Here is an 11,992-nt window from a genome sequence, read left to right on the forward strand (position 1 = left end):
CACCTCAGGGTTTGCATGCCCGTCTCTGATCGGTGACGATTGGAAGGGTGTTTGTCCCCGTGTCCGTTTGTCCCCCAGGACGAATCCACCAAACAAACCCCATCCAGGCGGGCGTTGTTGTCTTTGCCAATTTTAATGTTTTCTTCGTAGTTGTTAACGTTGTTTTTCGGTCTGTCCTGTTTGCCAGGCATGCTGGCACAGACGAAGTGCCAGTGTGATACGGGTATAGGTGTAGAGAGAGCTTTTCCAGTGCATTGTGTCCATTGACTCCGCTGCCCTATCCGAAGGTCGCTCATAGACACACACAGACATACTCTCTCTCTCTCTCTCTCTCTCTCTCTCTCTCTCTCTCTCTCTCTCTTGCTCTCGCTCTCGCTCTCGCTCTCTCGCTCTCTCTCACTCTCTCTCTCTCTTGCTCTCACTCTCTTTCTCTCTCTCTCTGTCTCTCTCTCTCTCTCTCTCTTGCTCTCTCACTCTCTCGCTCTCTCTCTCACTCTCTCGCTCTCTCTCTCTCTCTTGCTCTCACTCTCTTTCTCTCTCGCTCTTTCTCTCTCTCTCTGTCTCTGTCTCTCTCTCTCTCTCTTGCTCTCACTCTCTTTCTCTCTCGCTCTTTCTCTCTCTCTCTGTCTCTGTCTCTCTCTCACTTTCTCTCGCTCTCTCGCTCTCGCTCTCTCCCTCTTTGTCTCTCTCTCGCTCTCACTCTCTTTCTCTCTCTTGCTCTCTCGCTCTCACTCTCTTTCTCTCTCGCTCTTTTTCTCTCTCGCTCTCTCTTTCTCTCACTTTCTCTCTCCCTCTCCCTCTCCCTCTCTCTCTCTCTCTCTCTCTTTTGCTCTCTCGCTCTCTTGCTCTCACTCTCTCAGCCTACACTCAGGCCCAATGTTTAGAAAGCACATACCGTGTGAAGGCACTGGGGAGGGTACTGAGGGTACTGGGGGTGCAGAGACCAAAGTCAGAAATGGGCCTGCCCTTGTGGGTCTTCCATTCCATCGGGAGACCAAGCCTTCAGACAGATGGAGTACAGAGGAGAATTCCAGGAGGAGAAAGGGAGCAGGATCCTCAAAGGGACCCAGGAATTCTGGGAGGTCTCAGCCAGCAGAGGAGGGATACTCCAGGGCATTCTGGCCAGGAGGGCCAGAGAGGGCAGAACCGAGACAGCTTGGGGCAGGGTCTGGTGGACAGCTGTGTTCCATCTCTTGGGCTTTTGGTCAGGGACAGCTGTGTGAGGGGCACCACAGTGGATAGTGTTGGGCTGGGAGCCAGGAAGTCATGAGTGTGAATGTTGCCTCTGACGCTGAGTGACCATAAGGCTGTTTCCCTCCATCAGCCTCCATCTTCTCACCTTTAAAATGGGGGTCACAATAGCTCTTCCCGTCCCCACTCCCTCCCTCCTTCATCCACTCCGGTGCCCTGCTGCTGCCTGGTCAGAGTGACTTCTGTCCCAGTGCTTTAAGCTTGGCCAGACCCTTCCTGTGCTGTCCCCATGATCCTCCCCAATGTCCTGTGCCCTTATCGGTCCCGTTTTACAGATGAGGCAGCTGAGTTAGAGAGGCTATAAGCGACTTGCCCAGGTTGACCCAGCTTGGTCAGCTCTTGGTCAGTCAGGATCAGAACTTGGTCTTACTGCCTCCAAGGCAGACGCTTGCCCTGACCCCCCAGCCAGGATGTGTGTAGCTGCTTGACATTAGCCATCAGACCCGACCCCACGCGCCCCTCCCTGCCCACACACACACCTTCCAGCTGGTGCTTCAAGGCAGGGTTTGGCTCCTCTCACCCTCTGTGCATCCCCTAGGTCAGCATCAGGATGGAAGCCAAGGAAACCAAGCGAGAAAAGTCTTCGAGCCATCGCGGTGCCCCCTGCCGCGACCCTGTGGCCTCTGGGTCCAGCTCTGGCGTTGAGGCCAACTCTCTGAAGAACTTTACCATCCCCAAGATCCAAAGGACACCTGAGAAAGGTACCAGCCCTTCCCTCTCCCACATGGCCCCCACCCTCACCTGCCCAGCCCCCGTCCTCACCTACCCAGCTACTACCCTGTGTGCCCTGCTACCCCCCCTTGCTGACTTTCTCCAGGACCAGATATGGAGAGGTGAAAGACAGGTCCTTGCCGCCCCACCCCTATTATAATGGCCCCTACATTAGGACTGCGGGTTGGCACTGGGTGACCCTCACTCCCCCCTTGGCTGCAAGGGACCTGGCCCATCCAGGATGCCTCTGACCCTGGACAGGGCAGGGGAAGGTAGATGACCACCTTTACTTGCTCCTGTCCAGCCAGCAGACACGTGGCTATCAGTTGCTCCTGTCCCCTGGCCCAGGCATGAGTTGGCCCCTTGGGACATGCCAAGCAGTGTTTGTGGGGGAGCGAGGCTCCCTACCTGCTGACTCTCAGAGGAAGGTCCCAGAAGACAGTGCATGGGTGGGCCTGCCACCCACTGGGCCCAGACATCCCCAATAAGGGAGCCTGGATCCCATCAGCAGATGCCTGGTGTTTTTAGGCCAGACACTAGGCCATGGTTCTGGCTGGGGGCAGATCCTGAGCAGCCACTGAAGACTTCTGGTCACCCCTGCGAGCCCTCATTCCCTCAGCACCCAGAGAGCCCAAGCAGCCTGGAGCCCTCTGACCAGGTTTTTGGCTGTCGACTGACATGTTCCTTCCCCTCCCACATCCTCTGCTCAGGATCGGTGACCCCAGATGGCCTTTCCTGCTGGAAGCCCCTGGTGGTCTGACAAATCACTGGGACCCTCAAGCCCAGAGTATTCAGAGAGAGCCCTGAGCTGGCATGAGGAGGGATGTACCCAGTATCTGAGCTTCACAGTCGAGTTGAATAGGAAGACCCTAGCCCAGATACAGAGCCAGGGCGCCAGCTCATCCACTCTCCCCTCTCTGGCTTCCTCCCCAGTGTACTTGTCATCTTGTCATACCAATTGGAGGGAGTACAGTTCCATCAGGCACACCCTTGCCCAGTGTAGACTGGACCTGAGCTGTGAGCTGCAGTCAGCCTGGCAGTTTGGGGAAACGAAGCTGGTTCACAATGAATATCTGGAAAGGAAGTTTTCAGCCAAGAGGTGAGTTCCCTCGATGTGAGGAGCAGGCTGGCGGGACATGGTTGTGACTGGTAACCCGGGGTGTCGCTTCCACACTGGCTTGTTTCTGTAGGTGGGGCTGTGTTTGGCCTGCAGGGCCTCAGCTCTGGCCCAAGCCTGTAGGGAGAGAGACACCAGTGTCTGGTGTCACAGGCCCTCTGACCGAGGGAAGGGCGCCAGTGGGCCGAAGGGGCCCTTGCCCAGCTGAGCTTAGTCGTCTCACGGGTCCTGGCTGGGTCCTGGCACACGATCTCTTGGATCTTACTCTTTGGCCGGTGATGAATCTTTGTGGCTCATTCACAGCCCCATCAGGGGAGCCTAGGCCAGGGTACAGGGCTGACCTTTTAGACCTGTGACATCACTGATGCTCCTACGCCCAGGGCACTGTTATCTGTGTGGGAGCCCTGCACAGGGCAGTTTCTCAGTTAGCCTGAGTGTGGCACATTGTCAGTGACCTTGGAGATGGCTCTTACTGTCAGATGAGGCTGCCTGGCTGCTGTTGGTGTCAGGAGTGACTGCTGAGGATGCCCGCACAACAAGCTGTTTTCCCTGTCTTTGTGGCTCAGTCTACACGTGTCAGTTTGTGGGTGATAGTGTGTATACCCTGCTTTGAAGTACAAGCTGTCTCGTTACATTAGCATTAGAAAAGGACAGAGGGATGGTTGAACCCTTAATGGGCTGGCTCTCCGGGCTCCAGCCCAGCATTCTGCCTGGGCAAGCCCGGTGCTGTGGCAGGTACATAGCGAGCCCTCCTCAGCCTGCCTCACATTCCCGCCCATCTCCACTGGTGACCCTTGTAGCCAGGGATGCCACTGACCCTCTGGAAAGGCAGCACCGCTTTCCCTTTTTCCTCGGCCCCCACCCCGCTTCCAGCCTCCTCCATATGCCTTTGCTCATTCCCACGCTGGCGGGCCTCCTGTGCCCCCAAAGCACTTGGCACTGTCCATGTTCTTTTATCTGTGAACGTGTAGCACTGGGTGGTCAGCCTTGTGCATCTGACCACCATGTCCCCTCTTTCCCTGCTTCCCAAGGCTGCTCCCCAAGCTTGGGAGGTAGGGCAGGGGACCCCAGCAGGTCAGCCCAGAGAGTCAGCCTAGGAGGGAGATGCTCCCAATCCTCCTTTAAAATAGCACCAGGAAGACAGGGTCACTGGCTCCTAATATCAGTCCCCATTTAGAGAGAAGAGCCTCGCACTGTCCCCTCTACCAGTGACCGCACCTTTCTTCAAGATGGGCAGTGGCCTTCCTGCTCAGGTCTCAGGTCTCTGCTCCTCCTCCTCCTCTTGACTCTCTTCCCCCATCCCGCCACCCCGAAGCTCCCTATGAACCAGCCTCATTCAGGATGGTCCACCTTCCTGGGTTTTTCCAGTCTCTTTTTCTGGATCTTTTCCTCTCTCCCTTGCTTGGGGTGTCCCCGGGAGGGTATCTGAACCTTCTCTTTGGGAGTACATCTGCCTGCCTTGACATGGGGGGCCACCTTTCCCCAAATGGGTCTCCATCCTTGACTTCTCACCTGTTCAGGGCTTGTGAAATTCTAGCCTCCCATGTGATCCCCCTTATCCTGCAGCCTTGTCCTGGAAGGGTGGGATTGCTGTCAGAGCTATGGAGACCTGACTCCATCCCGGTGACCCTGAGCAGGTACTCCTTAGGGCTCTAGGTGGTTCTGGAGGATGAAGGTTTTTACCTCATGTGTCCCCCTTTTGGTGGCCCTCAGGGACACCTAGGGACCCCTTCTTAGAATTGTGTTTATAAAAGCATGCACTAAAATTCACAGGATCCCAAAGGAAGCCAGTTCCAGGGAAGTAAGACTGCCACAGTTTTCCCCTCCAGTCTTAGGCCTCCCACATCTGTGTTTCTGGTCTCTGGTTAAGCATCCCTGATCTGATATCAGCATGGCAGAGAAAGGGCGTCGCCTCTGCCCTGTAGACCCGGATTGACAGGATTCATCCTGTGGTCAGCTGCTGTGAAGGAAGCTCAGAGGGTCTCACCGACTACTGGGGCCAAAGACAGGCCCTTCACTTTCCCCTGAGTCTGATGCCTTCATGTTATAGAGGAGGGAACTGAGTCCTGAGAGCTGAGAAAACTGAGGGTGCTAGGGTCTTCACACGGCGGCCCCCCACACTGGTTTTACAGATGAGGGATGAGGACCCAGGGGGTCCAGTGATGGAGACGGGGGTGCTGAGCATCCTCTGGTCATGGCTGTCCTAGCTCCTGGCTTGGTCGGGGACCCTGCACGATGCCCCCAAGCCCACAGCCCAGCTCCCACTGACCCGCAGTGCTTCCTCGTAGGACGGAGATGCGGGAACAGAGCCGGCGAGGCTGCGACCTGGAGGAGCATTACTGCTTCTTGGCGCTGTCCCATAGTGCCATGTCCCGGATATACCAGAATGGACTGTGCACCCGCGAGTCTACCATGAAGGCGCTCGGCAATCCGCTGCTGGGTGTCTACTTGTTCAGGCACACCGACGTTGCCCTGAGCTACGCACGAAGCAGGAAGCACCACGTGGACAACCTCATGATTTTCAAGGTAGGCAAGGTCCTTGGGGCTGTTCACCCAGGTGCCTTCTGAGGACCAAGCTCACCACTACAGGGCAGGAGGAGGAGGGTCCTTGCCTTCCAAAGATTCACAAAGTGAGTGATGATTTCTCACAGTGGGGAAGACACTAAGAACTAGGAACATGAGTAAAGCTCTCATGTTGGAGGGGAGAAGAGAGGGAATGTACTCTCGGCACAGGGCACAGCCCGTGCAAATGCTCAGAGGTGAGAGATAGAGAGCACACGTGGGCATTGCCCCCTGTGTGTGGTCCGTGTTCTCCTCTGAGATCATCTCCCTCAGCCCTCCTCCGTCTCTCTGCTCCACCTGGGCGTGGAGGGCCCACTAACTCCCACTCCCACTCCCTCCCTCCCTCAGGTTCTCTATGGAAAGGTGAAGAAAATCCAGCCAGTGGTGGACAAGAGCAAAGAGTGTCTGGACCCTTCGCCCAACTTTGACTGCCACATGTCGCGACTTGCTCCGACGCCCAAAGACCCCATCGAGCAGCAGGCCTGTGGCTCCGCGGTATGTCCTCCTTGCCTGCCCTGATCTAGGGCTGCTTCCAAAGCTGCGTTGCCCCTTCAGTCATCATGGTGGTGGCAACAATCCGGTGCCTCAAAGTTTGCCACACTTGATACAAATAATGCTCTCTCGTCCAATGCACACAACAAGCCTCCTGAACAGGGGAGGAAACTGAGGCACAGTTTGGAGCTTGCCCAAAGTTACACCACTAATAAGTGTCTGAGGCTGGATTTGATTTTGAGGCCTCCTGGCACCAAGGCTGGTGCCCAGTGACCTTGATTTGCTTGGAGTGTTCCCCCTGAAGTCAGAGGTGGGATGGTTGGGGAGGTCAGTTCAGCCAGCCTGTTGCTTTAATTCCAAAAAACCCCCCAAATGAATAAACTGCACAGTAAGGAAACTGAGGCAGTAAGAGGGCACCACAGTGCACAGAGTACTGGGCCTAAAGTTGGTTCAGATCCAGTCTCAGACATTTGCTAGCTGGGGACCCTGGCCCTTTCCCCTGCTTTGCTTTAGTTCCTTCCTCTGCAAAATATAAAACTCCCTCCCTGGAGTTTTAACAACTGCAAGGGTCATTATGAGGATCTGGTGAGGTCATCTTTGTAAAGGACATAACCCGGGGCCTGGCACGCAGTAGGTGCTTAATGCAAGTTCTCTGTCCTCATTATCCTCACTTGCCAAGGCTCACACCACTAGTGGAGATCTGAATGAGACTTGAACCCAGCTCTGGGTGCGAGTTGGTGCCATGAAGAGGCCAAGCCTTGGCTTCAGACGCAGAAACTAGCTTCTTTTACCAACTCCACTCATCGGAAGCCCCCTCCCCATTCCTCCCAGCATGGGGTTTTAATTTAATTAGTTCTGGAGCATAAAGACTGTAGTCTTCACCTTCCTCATTCAGGTGATTTATCCCTGTGAGGCCCGCTGTGCAGTCAGTGATGGCAGCCCTGGTCCCATGGCCTTGTGGCCTGGCTGCCTCTGACCAGTATGCCCCCGGTAGCTGACATATGCCTGCGGAGCTGCCTGGGGAAAGGCAGAGCTGTTGGTGACTTTGGGAGCCCTGCCTAGGCCACCCTTGTCATCCTTGGGGTAGGCAGGTCAACAACAAAGGTCCCACACTTCTGGGGGGCAGCCCCAGCCCTTTTCCTTGAGGGAGAATTCTTTCTCTGCAAATATGCATGAACAAATCTCACCATGGAGTTTTAACAACTGCAAATCCACCAATCAGCCCAAAAGGACCTAAAATTCAAGAAAATCTGGATGAAGTAGAAATTCAGGAGAGGTGGGAATTAGAAGCTGTGTCTTTGAAGGCTGCTGAGAGCTGAGAAACATGGAGCTCTTGTGGTCCCCAAGAGTAGGGTGGAGATCGCAGGATGGAATAGGAAGTGAAGCAGGCAGTATCTCCCCCCCCAGGAGGCATCAGAAGCATTGTGATTCCAGCTTTCCAGCACCAGACATGGGATCAGAAAAGGCCTGGGTTCAAATTCTGCTGCCCCTGGCAGCCCACGCCAGGTCACCTCGGCGTCCTCATGGGGATAATTGTGACCCCCACCCCATGACTCATAGGAGGATGGAGCAAGATCCCATTTGCAAACTGTTTGGCGTACCTTGAACACCATCTAGAAATGCAAGTTACCGTTATCGTTAGCCGACAAGCTTGTCAATTTTGTCATGTCTGACTCTTGGGACCTCATCTGAGGTTAAGATACTGGAGGGGTTTGCCATTTCTCCAGCTCATTTTACAGGTGAGGAAACTGAGGCAAGCAGGATGAAGTGACTTGCCCAGGGTCACTAGCTAGTAAGGATTGGAGGCTGGATTTGAACTCGGGTCCTCCCCCACTGTGCCACCTAATTGCCCCATTAGCCATCAAAACCAAGATAAATAATCGTTTCTTTTAATTAGCCAGCAGAACCAAAAATTAAGAAGAGGTGGAGGATTATTTACAAAAATATTAAATGCCAATTACTATAAAATGAAAGAGGTTTTCTAAAAGGTAGTTTTATTTAGGTTGTGACAATGCCCAGGAAAATGAATGTTAGAGCAAAAGAACGGATCGTCCAGGAGTCTGCGTCTCTCCTCGGGCCAGGCCGGCTTGTCCTCACTCGGCAGTTTGCGGAGCTGTCCTGCTGCCCTGGGATCTCTTCTCTGTGTGGAAAAAAGAAGTCCTTTTGTGACAGCACCCCTCTGAAAAGCCCCTTCCCCCTTGAAGCACACAGACATGAGCAGAGCAGGTCCCCACATTGGGCGGGTGGAAGCCCAGGCCCCTGCGCCGCTCTGGCAGGAGAGGCACAGCCTACCCCGTCCTGGCACTCCCATCCGGTCTGGTGGTGATCAGCAAACGGCAATCTTTGCAGAGAAGGGAACCAAGCCAGCAGGGAAGGAGGGGCCCCTCAGCCTTCTCTCGGTTAGTTCTGCCTGAGGCTGCTGCAGCTGCAGGCTTGCCAATGCCTGGCATCGATACAGAGGATGGGGAGTGCAGCCAGTCCCATTGAAATGTGTGATAAAAAGCAGGTTCAGGAGCTTCCCCAGCAAAGCAGCTCCTGGAGGAAAAACTCATCCAGATGAGCTGTAGGTGACTTCTGGGAGACGCTGAAGATGGGCTTGTGTGTGCACTGCCCTGTGCTCCTGGTGAGCGTGTGCCTAGCTGGCAAGGATGATGTGCATGGACCACCCGTGCCTGGTGCACATGGACCCAGACTTACCTGTGTGTGCATATGGGTGGGGAGAGACCGAGAGTGGGCGAAATACAGCCACTGACTGAAGTCTGCAGGACTGCACCTTTCCAAGACTTTGTGCCTAGGGCGGGGTCGCCTTCAGTGGAAACAGAGCATAAAAACAGAGAAGATTTGGGTGGAAGCTGATGAGATCCCGGGGGGCGGCATCGAGCCTGGAGGAGCGCATTTAGGGTTACCGTCTGCGGGCAGAGGGACCCCTGAAGCCGCGGAGGCAGTTGGTTTTCCTATGACCTTCCCAGTTCCTGGGAACCTGCCCTCGAGATCAAAGGCCAGAGTTTTATTTGAAGGAGAAACAGGCAGCCCTGGCCGCGCTCCCGGACCCTTCACCCACAGCTGAGTGCGGCAGCTGGTGTAGTCTGGGCCCGGCCCAAGAGAACTGAGTACAGCCGCCGGCGGCCTGGCCATCCCCCTTCCTTCCTTCCTTCCTCCTTCCCCTGCCTCCACACCTTCCCAGGCCCCTGACATAGAAGAAGAATGGAGAGGAGATCCAGCCAGCACCTCCCCTGGGGGGTTATTGTGACATCAGAGGTGATCCTCGGTGGGTCCTGCACAGGGGCTGCTTCCTCGCTCCCTCCCTGCCCCTTTTCTTTCTTCCTTGCATCCTCCCTCCCACCTTTCTTTCCTCTTTTCTTTCCTTCCCTCCTTTTGTACCCCACCCCAGCTTTTGTGCAGAATCCAAGTCTATAAAAGCAGGTGTCTGCAGGCATTGTCAGGGGTCCTGGGCTCCCGGTGGGGTCAGTCTCTCGCCTCAGAGAGCGACCTAGAGTCGGAGGAGGTGAGATGCGAGGTGCCCGGGATGCGGCCTCAGCTGGTGTCCCCGCTGCATCTGCCCCAGCACCTTGGGGCATCTCCCCTGGTGACTTGGTGGCCACTGCATCACGACCAGGCATGGAGCAGCACTCTCCTCTTACGTAGTGAGCTGTGGGCAGCTCGTTTCCTAGGCAACCGGGAGGCAGACTGAAACGTGGGAAGGGGCTTTCTTGGGTCTCTGCCTTCGGCATCCGCACAGCTGCCATTGCCATCAGGGAGACTGAAACAAGACAGCCCCGTGTCTTCCCCGTAATTGGGACCTCATCCAAGACACCAAGCCTGATAAAGATCCCGGTGTATGGGGCGGCAGGGTACAAGCAGCATTTTTTTGTTGGGGGTTGGAGTAGAGGCTGGGAAGGTGTCGAAGTGGATGCATCTAGAGTCTACACAGGCAAAGATGGGCGTTCAGTGGAGAATAGGGGATGACCCTGGCATCTGTGAGATCTGACATGCCAGGTGACCCTGGCATCAGTGAGATCTGTGAGACACTGCCTGGCTGTGACACTGGGCACCTCAGTTTCCCCATCTGGAGAAGGGGGCTTACAGGTGTTTTGCAGGCCTTCGAGCCGCTTAGGACATTCTGCTCTCCCTGGGGATCTCGGCCACACGCAGCCCCTGCGTCTCGGGCTTCATTTTTCTCTGCTCCATCTCTTACAGGTGTATCTGTACGAATACGACACGCTTTCAAAGCCCGTGGACAAGCCCCGGCAGTGCCTCCCCTATGCCACCGTGACGGTCCGATTCCTGGGTCAGAGAGCAGAGAGCGGGCCAACTCTCACATCCTTGCGGTTTCTCTCCGCGGGATTTTCCAAGTGGCCAGGTAAGCACCACTGGTTGCCTTTCCCCTCACCACTGGCCACGAGCCTTGGGGTGCCTTGCCTGAGGCAGGAGCTGGGAGGGTGGGGCTTTGTCTGAGTCAGATTCTGTTTACAAATAAGCCAAACCCGTAAGGCTGTAAGTCCCTGGGATCTCATGGGTGCTTGGGCTGTAAAATGTTCCCATGATGCCCATCATTGGTGTTTTCTCCGTTACTTTTGGACCCGCAGTCCTGCCTGGACCAGTGGCCTGAGCCCATTTCCAAGGCCGGCGTTGCCTCCGGCTCTGCCTGAGCCGCTTAGTTGGTCTTTCTGAAGGCTGTCCAAGAATTCAGGATAGAGTCCAGGGTTGGGGACCCTGCAGCCTCAAGACCACAGGTGTCCCTCTAGGTGCTTAAGTGCAGCCCTTGGACTGAATCCAAACTTCACAGAACAAATTCCTCTTTATAAAAAGACGTGTTCTGCAAAACTTGGACTCGGTCAAAAGTCCACACTCAAGGACTCAGAGGGCCACCTGTGGCCTCGAGGCCACAAGATTCCCCTCTCTCCCCAGGATAGACTGTCCCATAAAAACATTACAGCGAGAAGATGGCAGCCATTTACAAAGTAGTGATCACATGGCCTTGGCACTTTTCTCCGCGTCCTCTCGTTGTGGAGGACCTTTGTGCGATGTGGTTGTCGCCTCCAGGACAGGATGGTCTTCGTTTACTGCATGGCAGAGGAGAGAGCAGCAACCTTCAATTCCTGGCCTGGTAGAGTTAAAATAGAGTAGTTCCATTATGGATGCTCCCACCGCCATGCTTTTACCTTAGCTGTGTCCCTCCCCTCCCTCCCCTCCCCCCCCTCGCCGAGTGTGCTCTCTCTCCTCACCTCTTTTCAGATTCCTTAGTTCCCGTTGTGGCTTAATTTAAGCCCTGTTTCCTATACGAGGGCTTTTCTAATTCCCTAACTAGAATGCTCTTTCTCCCCAAATAATTAGTTTGTAATTCTGTATTTTTCATTTCCTCATTACACATGCATCATTCTCCCTTGAGGGCTGGACCTGTATCATTTTTGTCATTGTATCTGCAGCACCTAACCCAGTGCGTGGCGTGGAGATGTTTGTTGATTGACTGATTGGGGTGCATTCAGTGCTTTTGGTCTTCCTGAGTGGCACCTGGTACCCCTACAGGCATAGAATTTGAGAGTAGGGGGAGGCCTTCTAAGGCCTCATCCAACAACCCTCCACCCTGGCAGGAATCCCATAGAATAGAGCTGATAGACAAGGAAGGGGGGTCTCGCAGCCTCTGCCAGAACATGCCCAAGGAGGGAGGAGCTGCCCCCTCTCTGGGCAGCCTGCTCTCCTTTGGAGCACCTCGCATGGGAGGACGAGGGAGGGGTAACAGCAGGACAAAGCAAATCCCTTGTTCACACCATAGCTCTTCAGTTCCCGGGTCCTCCCTGAGGCTGAACAAGTCATGTGTGGAACTGTTCCTTCACCTGCGCCTCCTTTGCTTTGGACTCA

General features: G+C 55.0%; 1 protein-coding gene across 5 annotated transcripts in view; it reads left to right on the forward strand.

The window, feature by feature from the left end:
• Positions 1 to 11,992, forward strand: part of TEX15 (testis expressed 15, meiosis and synapsis associated) — a 49,893-nt gene that overhangs the window by 13,860 nt on the left and 24,041 nt on the right. For all 5 annotated transcript variants that reach the window (XM_072625489.1, XM_072625490.1, XM_072625486.1 and 2 more), the window contains 5 exons: positions 1,790 to 1,952; positions 2,896 to 3,061; positions 5,368 to 5,605; positions 5,990 to 6,136; positions 10,331 to 10,493. In XM_072625489.1, the coding sequence (XP_072481590.1) occupies positions 1,802 to 1,952; positions 2,896 to 3,061; positions 5,368 to 5,605; positions 5,990 to 6,136; positions 10,331 to 10,493 (865 nt within the window). In that variant the 5' untranslated portion in view covers positions 1,790 to 1,801. The remainder of the gene's footprint in view (positions 1 to 1,789; positions 1,953 to 2,895; positions 3,062 to 5,367; positions 5,606 to 5,989; positions 6,137 to 10,330; positions 10,494 to 11,992) is intronic.

The sequence above is a fragment of the Notamacropus eugenii genome, chromosome 7, assembly GCF_028372415.1.
Source record: "Notamacropus eugenii isolate mMacEug1 chromosome 7, mMacEug1.pri_v2, whole genome shotgun sequence".
Taxonomy (NCBI): domain Eukaryota; kingdom Metazoa; phylum Chordata; class Mammalia; order Diprotodontia; family Macropodidae; genus Notamacropus; species Notamacropus eugenii.